Source organism: Cynocephalus volans, chromosome 2 (genome assembly GCF_027409185.1).
Source record: "Cynocephalus volans isolate mCynVol1 chromosome 2, mCynVol1.pri, whole genome shotgun sequence".
Classification (NCBI taxonomy): domain Eukaryota; kingdom Metazoa; phylum Chordata; class Mammalia; order Dermoptera; family Cynocephalidae; genus Cynocephalus; species Cynocephalus volans.
This window is the reverse complement of record NC_084461.1, coordinates 212,798,673-212,817,764: the sequence shown is the minus strand read 5'-3', so window position 1 is coordinate 212,817,764 and position 19,092 is coordinate 212,798,673. Positions and strand designations below refer to the sequence as shown.

The following is a 19,092-nucleotide window of genomic DNA, read 5'->3' as shown; positions in this document are numbered from 1 at the left end:
GGGAAGGCCTGTCCTGTATAGATGTGGCCATGGAATTCATGGGGCTCTTGTGTCACATATAAAGTACAGTATATATTTGGCAGGTGAAGAGTTCATATTCCTGGTTTCACTAACTGTCATGTATCCATTTAAAAGGTCCATGGCATACATAGTAATTTAGTTTCCTAGGTGCGTTTGAATCTTGGGTGCTTGCAGCTAGGGAACAAGACGAACAAACAGAGCTAATGGCCAAAACTCCTGTTTTAACATAGCTATTTTTTCTTTTAGTTTGCATATTACCGGTAACTGCTATGCTCTTTGAAGGTTTCATGAAACTATGTGCTGTGATGCATTTTCAATTTGGGGATACAGAGGATGTCCCGATACATTTCTCCAGAATGTCACAGGTCTATTTCTTAACATCCTAATAGATTCACACATTACTTTATCAGCACTAATTTTTAATGCTGACGCTGGTACTTTCTGCAGTAGTCTTCTAAGTTACTGGCCAGGGAGTCCAAGTTTTCACAATCCGCATTTTAACTTTAATCTGTCCATGTTCTTGTTGAGCCTCTGGTAATAAAGAAATGCTGCTGACTGAAAGACAAAAGGGCCTTTGGTGCTTTCAGGGAGTCTTGGAGATCTCTGGGTACTGGGCACTCTGCTTGAACGTCTTGCATGTGTTCTCTCATTCAAAGATCAGAGTATGTGATGTAGGTACTATTATCTCCATTTTAGGGATGAAGACAGAGGCTTGAAGAGGTGAAGCCACACAGCCAGGTGACCGGCCAACAAAGACTTGAATCCAGGTGGATCGGACTCCAGACTATATATCATTTCCAAAGAATTACAAAATCCAACTTGTTCCTGCTGTTTACTTGTAACAAGTCAGAAATTTTAACTCTTCCGGTGTCTGAAGTCTGCAAACCCTGTATATATCCCTCTAGTTGTTTTCCATTACTGCTGTAACAAATTTGCCACAAACTTAGTGGCTTTAAACAGCAGTATCTGTAAGTCAGAAGTCTGGCACGGCATGGCTGTTTCTACACTTGGTCTCGCTGGGCTAAAAATCAAGGTGGCTGAGACCCCAGGTCTCATCTGTTCCTCAGGGTCCTCTTCCAAGTTCACTGGCTATTTGGCAGAATTCATTTTCTTCTCCTGCTTTCCATGTGGCCACTCTATCCCCAGCAGTGGCATCTCAAGCATATCTTCAAATCTGACTTCTTCTTCCTCATTTTTTTTGGTGGCTGGCCGGTACAGGGACCCGAACCCTTGACCTTGGTGTCATAACACCTAGCTCTAGCCAACTGAGCTAACTGGCCAGCCCTTCTGCTTTTAAGGGTTCATGTGATTACATTGGGCCTACCCAGATAATCCAGGATATCCCTATTTTAGAAACTTTAATTATATCTGCAAGTCCCTTCTACGATGTAATGTAACACATTCACAGGTGTAACACCAGGGGAAGGAAGGTCATGGGGGCTATAATTCTGCTTATCATTTCCTCTTGGAATCTCTCTTGTACATATACAGTCCCCAAGGCAAAGTGTCTTTTCCCTTCAAAAATGTTTCACAGTATTCTGCCCTCTGCCAGGTGTCCAACCAGTTACAGTAGCTGGACTGGACCTCACCCAAATAGGAATGAATACCATGTATTTGTACTTTAACTGGTAGATTGTGGAAAAGCCTATTTTTACCAGGGATGGGGTGGGGGGGTGGTCTTCAAGTTTTATGCATTTCAGGTGACTTCACTTGGGACTCCCTTAAGAAACAAAAACTGAGAAACGAACACTGACTATACCCCTCCCGTCCTCATGTTCTCATCCTTTCCAGTGCTTGGAAGTCCCCAGACTCAACTGTCTTCACTCAGGATGGGAGTTTGGACCAACAATGTAGCAACATGGTTTATCCAAAAGGCCAAACATAAATAGAACATCTTATGCATCCAGAAAACTACTAGTATGCACAAAAAAGTGCTCTGAAATTACTTCAAGTCAAATCGCCTAAGCAGATCAAGAATCTTGCTTAAAACTGGATTTGCCTACCTGATAAGCAACTTTCCTTATTCAGCATCTTCAGCCCATTCTTTGATTCAATTTAGCACATATCCCAGTAGAACCTTGCAATCATCTAATACAATGACATCATCTGAACTAAGAACACCTTCTCTTCTCTAAAAAGAAATAAAAGGACAAATAGAGAATAAAAACAGCAAAGGCCATTCATAGATAAATTATGTGATTACAAGTAAAATGTTAACTGTAGAATTTAGGTGGCAGGTATAAGAATTATTCACTTTATAACTATTTTAACTTTTTTGCATGTTTGAAAATTTTCATAATAAAATGTCAAACAAGAACTATCGCCATAAATTCAACCATAGGTACCAAAGCCAGTGTGACATTTCTCATTAAATGTCTTAAGAGTGAGATACTCTTCAGGGCATATGTCATAACTCTCCATAAAAATGCTATTCTTCGTTCCCAAGACCTTGTTCATGTTGTTTCCCTACTGGACTCTTCTCAAGTGCAACCAATTCCACAAGGCCCTGTTCAAGTTCTATTTTCTATTAAGAAAAAAATCCTTCCCTCTGCTAAAGTGCCATTGTAGTCCTTTGTGCTGTACTATCTAAAATACAGGTCTGGAATTATATTTTTAAAATTTTAGATGTTATAGTAGTTAGACTGGGTCTGTTTTTTTAAATTATAAAAAAAACTTTTTAAAAGAAAAGCTGTCTTTTAGAGATACATATTAAGATACTGTAAATGAAGTGATACAATGGCTGGGACATGCATTAAAATAACCCAGTGGGAAGAAAAGATTGGGTATGGTTGAAACAAGAGTGATCATAACTGTGGGAGCTAGGTCAAGAATACAGGGAGGGCCTAGTTGTTCTACTTTTAAGTTTTTCTTTAGAAAACAAAACAAAAATACAATACTGGCAACACAGTAGGTGGTCAAATAACTACACTATCAAAATGAAAGCTATCTGAAGCAATTATCTTGAAATTTCTGGTAAAAATGCCCTTATTCAAGTGATTCAAAGGAAGATCTGTTCATTATCTTGCTTTGTTTTCTATTGCCACTTTTGTTACTATTAACACCTCATACAGGGAGAACTGTAGGCCTCTCAATACAGAAACTTCAAAATAAGCGCCCAGAGAATTCAATCAGAATTTGAAATTTCTATTTTATCCTGCCTTGTAAATTGATGAGTAAAAGTTCTTTAAAGAATTACAGGGCTGGCCAGTTAGCTTACTTGGTGAGAACATGGTGCTGATAACACTAAAGTCAAAGGTTTGGATCCCCATGTTAGCAACCTCTAATGGAATCCCAGATCTGGGTAAATATTAACGGTGGCTAAAGCCATTAAAGGAAAAGATGATAGAGAACTTTATAATGGATGGAGTAGGCTGGCAGCATCCATACCCACCATCAATTTTAACATTATAAGATGAGAGACATTACGTGTCCTCTAATATGAAAAAATAGGAAGTGTATAATACCACCTATGAATTGTTTGTGAAAAAACAAAATGGAACAAAAAGCCCTCTAGATCTCCCTGCCAGTTTATAGGAATTATAGGGAACAGAAATATTTCAAATGATACCATTATGATGCATTCTGTAAAATCCACACCGAGGGACAATTCTATAGGACAACCAACTGTTTCTTCAAAAATTAACAAGAAAAACCAAGAAACGTATTGATTAAAAAGAAACTTAAGAGATATCAACAAAAGGCAAGATACAGATCTTGTCTGTATCCTGAGTCAAACAAATCAACTATTAAAAAAATTATGAGACAATGAGGGAAATTTGAATACTGCTATTTAAAAATAAAAATGTTTCGTTGTCTTAGACAATGGTACTATGGCTATGTTCTAAAAAATGCCCCCTCTTTAGTGACATATTTCAGTATGCCTCTAAAGTATACATACATGAAAATATTTTGCCTGTAATGGGATTCAATCTGATCCACTGCATGAGGCAGAGAATATAGGTAAACAAGACTGACCACAGGACAGTTATTAAAGTTGGAGGAGGGTACATGGGGCTTTATTACACTATGCTCTTTATTTTTGTGTATTTTTGAAAATTTCCATAATAAAATATGTTCTTAAAGAAGAGTTTTGATAGTGTTATACTAAAAAACCTCCTACTTTAATGAAGATTTCCCCCAGAAAAATACAACGTTCTGATGGACCATTCCCCAATACGTTAAATCTTGTAAGTTAGACACTGACAAAAAAAAAAAATTTTTAAAAGATTGTACAATTTACTGAATGTTACCTGTATCAATAAAAGACCACTAACAGTTGGAATTTTAAGCCAAAAGCAGAAACCTTTGATAAATTTTATGTGAATTCCAGGGAAGGGTGTGGGCTCTGGAGTCAGCCAGATCTAGGTTTTGAATCCTAGCTCTGCATTTTTTATCTACTAGCTGAATGTTTTTTGGCAAATCATTTAATTTCTTTGAGCTGTTGGCTCTACACCTGTCAAGTGGGGATAATAAAATATCTTGATCAGTAAAGCACTTAGTTCAGGGCCTGGCACATGGTAAGTGCTCAGTAAAGAATTCAAATAATTCTACTAACCCATTTCAGTCATATATGTACATCTTCCATATTCTAACATCTCTGAAACTGGGATGTGTCTCATAACTGATGGCATATCATGGGTTTAACTGGCAGAGTTTTTCTTTCTTAATGATATGTAAAATAATGGTGCATACTACAAATCGAGAGCATCTAAGAGTCAATATAACATGGTATCAATCATGGTAAAGCTATATTCTCAATTTCTGTTTAAGATCATTCTGAATAACCAATTTGAGATTTAAAAAATTTCAAAGTCTGAGCAAAATATTTCCAATACCTCATGAACAGAATAGTTTTGAGACAAATTAATTTTGTAAAAAATGGTTTATCAATTCCATTTTTGTATAAAACACATGGGAGGAAGGCTAGCCAATCAACACACAACTGTCACCACATGAAAAGGTACTTTTATCAAACTTCGAGTCTAAGAACGTACAAATGTTTCTTTTATCATGTCTACAGTAATTGTCTATGCTTTTCCATTTAACTGTTTTAAAAAATTTCATATATCCCCATTATTTCTTCTGTCTCAGTTACAGTACAATGACGGGGAGGAAGAGGGTTGGTTAAAACAACCCTCTAAGCAGTTTTCTGCTGTCCCTTCTTTCCAATCAGAGATTTGTGGATGTGAGGGATCACACCTACAACGAAATAAAGAAAAAGTTATTAAAAACTTTTTTAGCTGGCTACATGTTACTTTTGTGTTTCAAGCAAAAAGGGCAATTATACAAAGAATCAAATTTACTTAAGTCCCTTTTCACCTTCTGATCCTGTTAAAGTATCTATATCATGGGCTATCCCACCCCAAGGGTCTGTAAACCCTTCTAAAACTGTATGTAAAATTGTGTGATTTTATGTGCATTTTTAGAGAAGAGTAAACACAACTTTCATGAGGTTCTCCAAGGGTGATCCAGAAGAGATAATGATCCTGACCCATTTTGACTATTTCAGCCCTTTCAAGGGTATCATGTTAAGCAATTTCTTAAGATCATTCGTCAAACAGTTTAAAAGGTATGGGAAATATTTTAAACATTTTAAAATTTAGACAAAGAACTGGCTAAAATAAAAATAGCATTATCTACGGCTATAGGGAGAAGAAATATTTATCCAGATCATTATGAAAAGATGCCTAAAATTGTAGTAGATTTAACTCTTACAGAATTAAAATTTACATGCTTTCTAGTTAACCATTCAAATGCACTGAATCATTTACCTGACTGACATATAAGAAAGACCAGAAATAATCTAGGCTTAAGTAATAATACATACCACCCCCAGCTATGGTAGCCTTGATAAGAGAATCCAACTCTTCATCACCACGGATTGCAAGCTGCAAGTGACGTGGAGTGATACGCTTTACTTTGAGATCCTTGGAAGCGTTACCTGCCAGCTCCAGCACCTATAAAGCATCCGTGAGATAACACATCAAATGAAGGATGAAGTGTTTAAGGATTCAATGCAGACTCCCAATTACAGCTAAAAAGATCACTCTAGAATGTGTACATACAACACAGACAAAATATATAAAAAACTGGTAATACGTCTTTCTTTCTTCTATTTCTATTTCATTACTTCATTTGATCCCTTTTATATTCCTCCTCTGAAACAGAGATAGAAACTTGGGCAAAAACCTACTTCTATATACAAAGAAATTAAGATAAGGACAAGGGATATTACCACTTAGCCAAGATCCTAAATGTGAACATTTAGAAAAAATCATATATTTTAATATACCCATAGTCTATTTTTGCATAGCCGAAATTTATTTCTTAATAACTAGAAAGTTTCAAAGTGTAATTTAATTTCTTATTTAGTTTTTAACGTCAGTGGGCCCTATAATCTATAGGCAATAAGCTAGAAGCCCTTTAATCTATAATGGGAATTTTCAACTAGAAGAATTTCAACCAGCTGGTGGTAAAACTGCAGTTTTTGTTTTTGCCTCCATAAACTATACTGGCATTATTAAACCTCTGATAGAAGTAATACAACAATAACTGCACAGAGCCTCCTCATTTAAATAGAGCAGTGATAAGCCTGGGTATACACCAGAAACAACTGTTGAGCTTTTAAAACCACCAGTATCCTACTCCATTCTCCCCAGGGACTCTGATTGGTCTAGGGTGAGGGCTAGCTTGAAAGCTTCTCAAGTGATTTCAATGTGAAACCAAGTTTGAAAGGTGATTACCCCTGACCTCAACTCTTGGCTTAAATTTCAGTATTTCACCTCTACTAAATGACGAAAACTCTAAAAAGTATCTGGAAAATAAGTTGACTGTAAATATACAACTTTCCATAAAGTTCATGGAAAGATTCATGTAATCTTTTAATTCTATTTTCCCCCGAACTTTCTGAAGTGCCCTCATATATTCCCAAGGATAAAGAAAGTGGGAAGTTAGATGGGACTTAAACATTATGAGTCAGAATACTGTGGCTCAGGCTGGCCCGTGGCTCACTCGGGAGAGTGTGGTGCTGATAACACTAAGGCCACAGGTTCAGATCCCATATAGGGATGGCTGGTTGGCTCACTGGGTGAGTGTGGTGCTGACAACACCAAGTCAAGGGTTAAGATCCCGTTACTGGTCATCTTTAGAAAAAAAAAAAAAAAAAAAAAAAAACTGTGGCTCAACATTAGTGAACAAAAACGCATACCTTTCCAAACAGTCTGCAGCTAAACAAGTAAAAACTGGTGTAAGACTGAGAAGGAAGAGAGAGTTCTCAACTAGTACCACAGTGCCCAGACAAAACTCCTTGCTCATGACATAGCAAAGTCAAAACTGCCCATGATTCAATGTTAAATCTCTAGTGGGACACAGATGACTTGGTGAGGTTAAAGAAATGACAGCAATGACAACTGACATTCAGGTTAAACCTAAATTCCTCAGCCTAGTTCCCAACCACATCTTTCCCAAGTAAGAACCTTCCTTCTGTTTCCACCAGGTTGGCTGTCTCTACCACTTGACTTGCTTTCTACTCAAATTACTTCCCCGGCCCAGAATGTAGTTGAAGGAGTTTCATGGCTTCCCATTCATTTAGCATAGGAGTAGGGATGGGGAAAGCAGTGGTCCATGACCCCCAAATTAAGAACTCTTGCCCACTTAACTTACCTTCCTGAAACATCAAATGGAGTAACATACAGCATTTTGTGTAAACAATCATGCAGAGAAACAGAAGGATTAGGTTTTTTAACTTTGATATCATATTTATGATTTTTCTATATCACTGCACTGACAAATCTTTACCCCATCTCCAATCTTCATAAACTAAAAGGTTATACTGTAGTTTCACGAATATCACCTATTGATTACATACTTCAGAGTTCACTTAACTAGTGGTACAGTATTTTATACTCCTTTGTCATGTTATTTAAAAATATGGATTGCTGTCCCTTGCTTAACTTTAAAAACAAGTACACCAAAGTTCTTTTTGACAGTGGCACTGGATAAAAGGCTGACAAGATGCATCTAAAGCTGCTATTCTTTTCTGAAATATACTCCATAGGTTTTAGTCACTTAGTCTAGAACACCTCCTGGATTCCCATATTTAGCAGACATGCCCCCACAAACCTCAGCAGTGAGGTACTCCAGAATTGCAGCACTGTACACGGCAGCAGTGGCACCCACCCTTCCGTGGCTTGTGGTGCGAGTCTTCAAGTGTCTGTGGATGCGGCCCACAGGAAACTGAAAGAGAGACATCTCAGTGGGAAGCACTGCAGTGTCCTAACATTGCACCAGTGAGTGTAATCAAAGGCTGAACAATATGAGTAAAGCATGAATTATAAAAAACGTGGTCACACATATCAGAAGTCAAATCTATTTGGCAATGAACAGTTCTTAAGGCCTGTGTGTATGTCCTGGTAATCAGCCCCAAACCTTTAACTTCTGCATGATATGGAGAGTTTCATTATGTTCATAAAATGAAGAGAAACTATGCTATGCATCATCAACTGCACAGTCAACATGGCATAATGATCATATTTGTATCCTTTACATAATAGCCGCATGCGACTTTGAATCTCTGCCACCTTCCTTGGACCCAACTCTGTTCTTTCCTCAGTTTCAAGAGGTCACCTGATAACTAAGAAAAATCAATATCATTGTCTCATTGTGACTCTACTTTCTGAGAAAAGAGGTACTTTCTTGTTTCCAAAGTATCCTAACCCCACTTGTATGTGCCCTTGACTACCCCCCAGCAACTTTCTTATGGACCTTCCTCACCCTTTCACTGCCCCATTATTAAAACTATTTTTGAGGCCGGCCCATGGCTCACTCGGGAGAGTGTGGTGCTGGTAGCGCCGAGGCCGCGGGTTCGGATCCTATATAGGGATGGCCGGTTTGCTCACTGGCTTAGCGTGGTGCTGACAACACCAAGTCAAGGGTTAAGATCCCCTTACTGGTCATCTTTTAAAATAAATAAATAAATAAACTAAACTAAACTAAACTAAACTATTTTTGGCGGCTGGTCGTTATGGGGATCTGAACCCTTGACCTTGGTGTTATAACACCTAGCTCTAGCAACTGAGCTAACCGGCCAGCCCTGCCCCATTATTTTGACAGCTCCAGTTACTTCCTTCCCACTGGCTCCTTTCCTCTGCAAACTTCAGTTAAAATTTCTCCACACATCTATGACAACTGCATCGTTAGTCTAGGTATCTTTTCCAAAAGCAAAATTTAAAAACAAATCCAAAACCCTCACTTTCTTGCCACCTGTTTCTCCCAACCCCAACCTAGCTTCCGAACTTACCCCTGAAGGCCAGCAGTGCCACTTTAATTACCAATCTATTAGCCACTTCTAAATCTCATCCTTAAGGAGAAAAAGCATTGTTTTGTGTGTGTTTACATTTATTCCTAAGAGCTTCTTAAGAGCAGGATCCATGCCTATTCCCCTTTGCAGCTTTAGTGACTGGTATATTGTCTGGCACACAGCAGGAACTCAAAAACATTTCTTCTTAGGCTTCAGAGACTATATAGAGTCTAATATTAACTCACTACTCCTTAGTCTCTTTCTCAGACTCAAAAAAACATGTTTTTCTGAATGGTCCACCAATGTCCTTGTGGACATTGTCCTTGTGTTCCTTTCTCATGCTCTTAGCTTAGGAAACTCATCCATAGCATGAACTACCAACTTTACATACATGATCCAAATTTATAATTAGGTCTATCATCTCTTAGAAAGATAGATTCATGTTTCAAATTTCTGGACATCTTCACATGCATGTTTTGGTGAATTTCACTTAAACTGATCTCATAACTTGTCCCTACTAAAAAATCCTTGTCCCTTAGGTTGTAAGCCTTACAGGAACCTTTCTTTGACTTCCTCTCAACCCTACACCTCTCTACCCATTTTCTGCACACACATGCTTTCTATTCCTTCTTATCCTACTCTAGTTCAAGCATGGGTTGTCTTATTCCTAAACCACTGCAATAATCTCCATCTATGTTCCATCTCCCACAGTATCACCTAGATCATGTCACCACTGCCAAGAGGATAAAATCCAAACCTTACAGTCTGGCCTTCCAACTTTCTTATTTAAAAATGTTTCTTGTATGTAGGGAATAATTCTTACTCATCCAGGAAATCTTGAGTTTGTGGGTTAAAGTTGTAACATTTCAAATACAAGAAGTTTGAAAATATTTAGTGGTTTTGAGTATATCACTCAGTCTAAAACTGAGGCTATTGGGGAAATATTCAGAGGACTAATGGACAGTTCATGATTGTCCCCCAAATTCTATCTCATCCTGAAAGTTAATGTACCACAACAAACATCTTCAAAAGAAAAATCACTGCATACTCACTTTAGTATGATACAATTTATAAAAGAATTAGAGACATAATTATAATCTTGAAATAATATTTTATTTTTTTTTGCAGTTGGCGGGTACAGGGATTGAAAAAACATTTTAATAGGAAAAAACTACCAAAATCATTAAGACTTTATCTTGTTCTTGTTTAGAAGAAAAGGATACAACAGATAAAACTTACTGGGGGTGGGGGACAGCTGGCTGGTTGATAGTTAACTTTTTAAGTCTTGACCAATTAATCTCACTATTAAAGGTCTGTAGTAATACAAATACATTTTTGTAATTAATGAAACATCTATGGGTCATAAGTTGCAAAGGTAAAGAAAATAATTAAATAATGCACTATGGGGCAGGCTAGTTAGCTCAGTTGGTTAGAGCAATGTTATAACACCAAGGTCAAGAGCTTGGATCCCCATACTGGCCAGCTGCCATAAATAAATAAATAAATAACGAACTAGGACAGTGTAGATTTATTACCTGTAGCCCAGCTCTCTGTGAGCGAGACACAGCCTTAGCCTTGGCCTTCCCACTGTCCTTTCCAGCTTTGCCTCCAGCCTACATGAAAAAAAAGTTTTGGATGAAGAGTTGAAAATGCAACTTCAAAAATATTTAGGAAATAAAATTTGATCTAGTTTCACTTTAGGTAGCTAAAAATATCTAGGTGATCTCTTTCCTCATTCATAAATATAAAAATATGACCTTTTATTAATTTATATAAAAGAGGTCAAACCTTAAACTCCTGTTTAAAATATGAGATTTCTAAATATTGAACATATTTCTCAATTTTCAGATTGAAGAATCTTGCAAATCAATATAACTTTTATGCATGCTGGAAATATTTCATAATTAAATAATTTTTTTAAATGTCAACATAACATCATTTCCACAGAAATATTCAGAACAGCTCTTCTGGGAGGGGGGAAAAAAGCATGCTACCAAAAAAACCCAAAACAAAAAACCCTCAAAAAATTAAACACAGAATTGTCATATGACCCAGCAATTCTACTTCTTAGTATATGCCTCAAAAGTGAAAGCAAAATCTGGGAACGGATATTTGTACAACCCAAGTGTCCACTGATTGATGAATGGATAAATAAAATGAGGTATATACATACAATAGAATAGTATCCAACTTTAAAAAGGAAATACTGACACATGCTACAACACGGATGAACCTTTGAGGACATTATGCTAACTGAAATAGGCTAGTCATAAAAAAGATATGACTCCACATATGAGGTCCCTAGAGTAGTCAAATTCATAGAATGTAGAACTGTTCTTGCCAGGAGCTGGGAGACAGGAGAATGTAGAACTGTTCTTGCCAGGAGCTGGGAGACAGGAAAATGGGAAGTTAATGTTCAATGGGTAAAGTTTCAGTTTGGGAAGATGAAAAAGTTCCAGAGATAGATGACAGTGATGGTTATACAATGTGAATTGTACTTAATGCTACCGAACTGCACATTTAAAGTATTTTACTTCTACTAAAGAGGGTAAACAAATATTATTTTCAACCGATAGAAAAATATTTCTTAAATAATCTTTATGTCCACTAATAGAATGGTTAAATAAATCACGGTATAGAAATGCAATGGAGTGTTATGCAGCCATTTCAACAAATGAGGCACATATATGAACTGATACAGAACAACCTTCAAAACCTATTTCTATGTGAAAAAGGCAAGGTATGTGCAAGTGTAATGAACTTTTGCTCATGTAAAAATGGGGTATTATAAAGTATGTGTATACAAATATATTTCTAGAAAGTGAAAGACAAGTTAGAAATGTTATTTTCCTCTAGGGAGGGGAAAAGAGGGCAACCAATTTTCCCTTTTGTATTTTTTGATTTTATCATTTAAATCTATTCCTTGCTGTAAAAGAAAGCTAGTTAAAAAAAAGAATCAGTTTATAGAATTGGCTAGCTGTTTGAGGGTCTATACTTTCAAATGAGAGGGTAAGCGCTGAAAAGGCATATCCCTTTTGAAATGCTTTTCTTAAAAAAAATTAGGCTAAAACCAACCTTGTACACTCCTCCTAACTGCATGTCTCAGTGGATTAAATGCTTATCTCCCAAAATCACGTGGGGGGGGGGGGGAGTAAAGCCTTGGCAGGTATTAGAAGCAGAAAAAAAGTCTAAGAACTCATATTTTCTTTCTTATACTAAACAATTCAGCAAGAGAGTCTGATTTAAGTGTACCAGAGAGAACTGAGACTCTCTAGATTTCTACCAGGATGGCTTATATATTTTAATAATTCCTTAAAAAGACATTTCATAATTTTTAGGTTTCTGAGGTCAGCTCCATAAACAAGATAGTCTCACCTATTCCTCAAATAAAACTTTTCCTCTCTACTTACCCTACTATAAAACATTTGACCTCTCAACTTGTGCATGAGTCTAAACTTATTAATCATTGTCTCTGTATGACCGGATTAGGAAATAAGAACTAGTTATTAACTGCCAACTGCAAAACTCCCCAGGCTTCCCAATTTATACAGTAACTACTTTGCTTAAGCAATTTTATCCTAACGGTTTCAAATCTGTCATATTTGCTGTTTTACCTATTTGCTCTTTTTCTTTCCTTTTTTTGGCAGCTGGCTGGTAAGGGAATCCAAACCCTGGACCTTGGTATTATCAGCACCATCTATTTGCTTTCTGAGGAAGTAGACATATAATCAAGTTTTAAAAGCCTTGATGCATTAAATGACTATTTCCAAGATTTGAGACTCCAAACACATTTCTTATACTTAACAAAAACAAACTTTAATGGTATCAAACCTATCTGATACAAAATTGTACAATAAATGGATGATTTCTTTCCCAAATCCCCTCAAACTACGTATATCTTCTCAACTTTAATTACAGTTGATGACTAAGAAATAAAATATAAGCAATTAAAATATTTTACTATAAGAACTAGGTGTGTGTGTGTGTGTGTGTATTTTTTTTTTTTTTTAAAGATGACCAGTAAGGGGATCTTAACCCTTGACTTGGTGTTGTCAGCACCACGCTCTCCTAAGTGAGCTAACCGGCCATCCCTATATAGGGATCCGAACCCGTGGCCCTGGCGTTATCAGCAACACACTCTCCCAAGTGAGCCACGGGCCGGCCTAGAACTAGGTTAGTATTAACCTGCGTTAAGCCTCTTTCTCGGTTTTAAAAAATTATATACAGTTTGTGTGTACATATATATACAAAGAGAAGGAGAGGTGGAGTACATTTCACACAAAGAAACTTGGAAAATGGATATCAAGATACTTTCATATTAGTTTAACAGACACATGCTCACTTCCCCTCAAGTTTAAAATCTTAAAATTAAGAATGACAACTGAACGCCTCCTATATTTTTAGCTTATGTTAACGCTTATATATTTTTAGCTACTGGTAAATGGACACCAAATATATGGCATATCACTAAAGACTGCAAAACATCTTAAATACAAAGCAAGGATCATGAAAATCAGCAGCTTGAGCAAATTAACTTACAGATTAGATGTAATGCATGCCTCAGTTTGTTCAAGTGCTTTATAGTTAAGTACTTAGATCAGACGTAATTTTTCGTAAGGTCTACTCCAGCACTAAGATTTGAGAATTCTACAGTTAGGTGCCATGTATATTAAATGCCACACTTGTTACATCAAGCATAGGACAAATCATCTAATACTATCTGCGGTTATGAAGAATGACCGAACTTTTACGCAGCCAGTTCCAGCTGGAGTTACCTGTCTCACAACAGGATGCTTAAAGCAGGAATACCGACATAAATAAGATTTCGTAACAGTATCATTACTTCACACAATCTTTGATGCAATGCATAGCTTATCCTTTAACACTTTCTCCTTTCTCTCAACTTTAAAATGGGGCTAAAGTTTTATTCACTTTTGTTTTTTAAGAGCCACACTTTTCTTACCTAAATCTGAATTTTGAAATAAAGAAACATAATTTAAGACTGAAAATCCGTAGCAGGAGCAAAGGGAGGTACTGTTTTATAGTCAAAAAAGCAAACTGCAAAGGAGTCAAGACAGCGGGCGTTCATTTCAAACCTACGCAATCACCTAGAACAAATCGTGCGGTTGATTCCTTCTAGTTCAAAAAGGCACGAATACAAGCCCCTTTTCGCAGAAAATCCCGAATTTACTGCCCGGGAGATTACGTAACCAGACATCGCCGGAGCCTTCTAACTTGGACGGCGGTCCCGTGTGCCCCGCTCGTGCGGAGGGAACCGCTGTGGAGACCGGCACTGTCCACGCTTCGGCGGCCGGCGTGGGCCCCGGCGACGGTCAGGACCGACCCGCACTGCTCGGGACGGGCCCTTTCCTGCAGGACGCCCCCGTAGGGCTCGGCGGCCCGGACTTAGCGCCCCCCGGCGGCGACAAGGGCTAGCCAGACGCGGCCCCTGCGCCCGCGAACTCCCGGCTCCACAGGTAGCGGTGCCACCGGGGCCTCCGCGCCGCCGCCGGGTTCCCCGGCTAGGCCCCAATCCCGGCCCGCCGGCCGCCCTCACCATGGTATCGGCGCGGACTCTGCCTCCGCTCGGCCGCGCGCCCTCCCACTGCCGCCGCGCCGCCGCCGCAGCTCTTGCAGCACCGACCGCCGCCGCCACCGGAGCCGGACAATGCCCCGGGCCCGCCTCGCGCTGCCGCGGCCAATGCGCGCTGGCCTTGCTGGTTTGAACCCCGGCGGTTGCCCAATCGCGCGCCTCCTTTTAGCCAGACCCCGCCCCTCGACGCCTCCTCCCTAACGGCTGTTTGTTTTTGCACACGGCACGAGGAGGCGGGGCCTATGGCCCCAACACTGACGTGCTCTCCGCCTTTCTCTGCGCGCCCGAGTTTGACGAGCAGAAGAACGGCCCAATAAGAGCAGAGACCTGGTGGACGAGACCCAGTGAAAACATCGCCCGCGAGGAAAGAAGGCGGGCCGCCGGGAACGACAGCACGATTAGCCAATGGAGTGAAGCGATTTCAGGCGGCTGAGGCTTTCCCGCCCATTCTCACCGATGGTTCTCCGGGTTCTGAGATTTGTTTGGCAGCAAAAAGCTGTCGGGACCTGCTTATCCTGGCGGATTTTTACAAAGGTTCTGAAGGTATCTTCGTCTTAGCCAGGACTTTGTGCATCACGCGGGCGCTGGGTTTCAAGGTTGGACGTTCCTCATGCTCAGCTGCTGTTCTGGCCGACTGGCTTCCGGATGTCGCCTCAGCGCGGACTCCGGCAAGGTCCTTAATTTGCTTTGTTTCCCTTACGTTATTAGGTTAAGATTTTGGGGGAAACTCACAACTGGAGAGGAAGAAAAGCTCTGAAGTGGAATTGCCTTCCCCTGGAAGCTGTTGTGAAAATTAAAGAATGTATGTGAACGCACTTGGCACAAAGTAGGCTCTCCGACGATAGTGTTTTTTCCGTCCACGACCTATTTCCATAATCTGAAAAGGCTCATCGTCGTACCATCCTCCATCTCCTGATCTCCGTTACAGTCTGGACAATATGAGCTTCCGGGGAGAGCCGGCCCCATTTCGTCCACAAATGGGGCTTAGGCAAACGTAGTTCTTTGTCTGAGATCACACAGCCAGTAGGTAACCAAGTTCTTAGAGGTTCTAACTCATTCCAGCTTTCTTTTTACGGTACGATCCACTTACTGTGCCAGGCAGTGTTCTAGGTGTTGGGGGTCGGTGGTGAACAAAACCAGTGTGTGCTTTCGTGGAGATTTCGTTCTTGTGTTGAGATTTTCCCAGGCCGGCATTTCAGACCTGTATCACCAGGTGGGCAATACCTGCCCTAGAGTTTGAATTTCTGTCTTCTGACATGGACTTTATCCTTGGGTTCAGCCCCCGTGAGAGGAAGCAACTTGGGAAAGCGAGTCTTTAAGGAAAATAACTTGAATTAGAGAAGAGGAAGAGGGTGAGCTTCCAAATAAGAGTTTGGAAGAATATGAATAAGACGAGTGTGAAGAAGGGTCCGGTGAAATGGGGAGGAATGGAGCAATGTGCCCAGATTAGTGGAAGCCTGAAAACTAGGTCGAAGAGTTCGGAGTTAGTTCAGTAAGCGATAATCACTGTTAATGAGAAAGACTTGTCACTATGAAGGGACTGAAAGAAGGTTAGTATCTGACCACATCTCTCTTACATCTACTTCCTGAATATCTCAAATCTGGCTTTTTTGTCCACGTCCATTGCCATGGGCTCAGTTTAGCCCTTGTCATGTCTCTCCTGTATTACTGCAAAAGCTGTTAACTAATGTCCTGTCTATTCTTTTCTTCCTTCATTTTACCCTCTCCTCTTTCTTACAATACAAATCTTAACATTTTCCTTTAACCTCGTCAATTTTAGGACAAAATCCAAATCCTTAGCAAAACATAGATAGGCCCCACATTTTCTTGCCCCCGCCCATGTCATGTTTTGTCACTTCCCCTGTACCACACAGTAAACTCCATCATGCTTTTGCACATACTTTTGCATTTTCTTGAAACAGTCCTCCATCTCAGCTTCTCCTTGGGTAACTTTTAATTATCCTTTAAGAGTCAATACAGACATCATGTTTTTCAGAACCCCTTCCCTTGACATCCTGATTCGGATTAAGTGCCCTTCCATATGCCTACAACACTCAGTGTATACTGCTATCACCATGCTTAATTGTAACGGTCTCCTTCAGTGTACAGAACCGTTTTTTAGGTCATTATTCTTTGCTTGGTACAATACTTAGTACCCTGTAATTGTCAGTTGGCAAATTAAAGGAAAAAATACTAACACATGTTTAAACCACTTAGATAAACAGTGTGGTCTGTGGGAACATCTGAGTTTGAATTCAGACTACTTCACTTACTAGGGCTGGGCAAGGTATTTAATATTACTATCTTGTTTTGTCATTCATAAAACTGAAAATAGAAGTACCTATTTTACAGGTTCTGAGTGAGCATTAGTTCTATAATGTATAAGAAAGTACTTAGCCCTCTTTGGATATAATAAATATCCAATAAATGTCAGCATCCTTAACAGCAAAATCATTTTCTCACCTACCACTCTTTACCCCTCAGCCTTTATGTTACTGATTCAGATTTTGATGAAAATGGAGTTAGGCTGGAAAAAACTGGTTCTCATCACACACAATGGTAATAATCCCTTTACTGATTTACATATCCTGTTTAGAAATGAAAGAAATATATTGAGGCACACACACTGAAGAAACATGGATGGAAGTTTTCTGGCACCTGTAAATGGAGAAACTCTGCCCACTAACACTACTGAGCTAGAGTTACAAAGAAGGCAATATGATGAGCTCATGAAGAACACCAGTCTAACCAAAGAATTTTAGGTATAAAACCTCTAAGTTATAAACTACCAAACACTGACAGATTAAATTTTGATGGATTTAACCCAGTATGATATAGTATAATGGTTGTCAAAGTGTGATTCCTAGACCAGCAGCAGCATTACTTGGAACTTGTTAGAAATGCACATTCTCACCCCTGTGCTACACCTACTGAATACACCAACTGGGGGTGGGGACCATCAAGTCCTCCAGGGGATTCTAGTACACGCAAAAATTTGAGAACCACTGGTATAGTATATGCTGTGGTGCACAGTCCAGAGCGCACTTCAAGACAGGCATTTTAGCTCCTGAGAGGGTTAACTGATTGTTTACTCAGGAGTCTCTCCCCAGGAATTGCACTTGCCAAAGGCAGTTGCACCAGTCAAGGTTACATCCCTTTTCAGGGGGTTGCCTATCTCCAGTGACTGGTGGATGTGTGGGATTCAGTGCCCAGCTTTTTTGCCTTAATTTGGAACAATTCTGAAGGGTCATTCCAGCTCTGGTGTTTCCTGTGTGATTAGTACCTATTTGCTCTAAGTGCATTGCAGTTCAGCTTCTCCCTTTACTTAATTTTCCTTCCTTCATTTTCTCATAGTAATGTCCTCAAGAGCATTCCACAGTATATCTCTTGAAGACATCTGTTTCGTGGGAAACCTGACCTTAAGACAATGGCATATATCTGTAAACATTCAGTCAATTTTTGAGTGGGCAAGATATTCATATGTACAAAATTCAAAAGGTACAAAGGGTATGCAGTAAAAAGAATCCTCCCATCCCTGCCTCTAGCCATCCAGGGGCAGTCTACTGTGTGCTAGGCATTGTGTTAAATGTTTGTTAAATACTTTCCATGTGTGCTTTTTACTCCATAACAACAAAATGCAAAATAGACTTTATTATCCCCATTTCATAGATGAGAAAGCAGGTTTAGAAAGTTTACATGAACTATTTCAAGTCACATGGCTGGTAGGTGACAGAACTGGAATTGTAATGTGGGTCTGTCTGGATATAAGGCCCATGCATGCTCTTTCCACCTCCTGCCTTGAAAAATACAAATATAGATATGTTCTTGTTTACATGAGTTTCCAAATCTGGTAAATATTTTGTACTGTAATGCTTCTAAATATCTAGTTATCTTGTCATACTATTTTAATACCATAATTTATTCACAATAAAATGTGAATTCTGGGAGTGATTAAATAAATGTTGGTATATCCATATTATGGAACATTATGCAACTTGTTAAAATGAATGAGCTCAAATTACATACACCATTAAGATCTCCAAGATAAACAATTCAGTGGGAAAAAATAAAAAACAGTTTGTAGAATAATACAGTATAATTCAATTTATATTTAAATAAACTCCAGATGATTGGTATGAATGTGCCTGTGTGAATACATAGAAAAAATACTTGTAGGCTT

General features: G+C 39.0%; 1 protein-coding gene across 1 annotated transcript; it reads right to left on the bottom strand.

The window, feature by feature from the left end:
* Positions 1-4,884: 4,884 nt before the first annotated feature.
* On the bottom strand, positions 4,885-14,958 carry LOC134369337 (histone H2A.V). The gene is made up of 4 exons (XM_063085730.1): positions 14,877-14,958; positions 8,143-8,256; positions 5,849-5,978; positions 4,885-5,220 (listed from the first exon to the last, which is right to left on the bottom strand). Exons 1-4 carry the CDS (start codon positions 14,877-14,879, stop codon positions 5,159-5,161), a joined length of 309 nt encoding a protein of 102 aa, XP_062941800.1. The 5' UTR covers positions 14,880-14,958; the 3' UTR covers positions 4,885-5,158.
* Between the last annotated feature and the right edge of the window lie 4,134 nt (positions 14,959-19,092).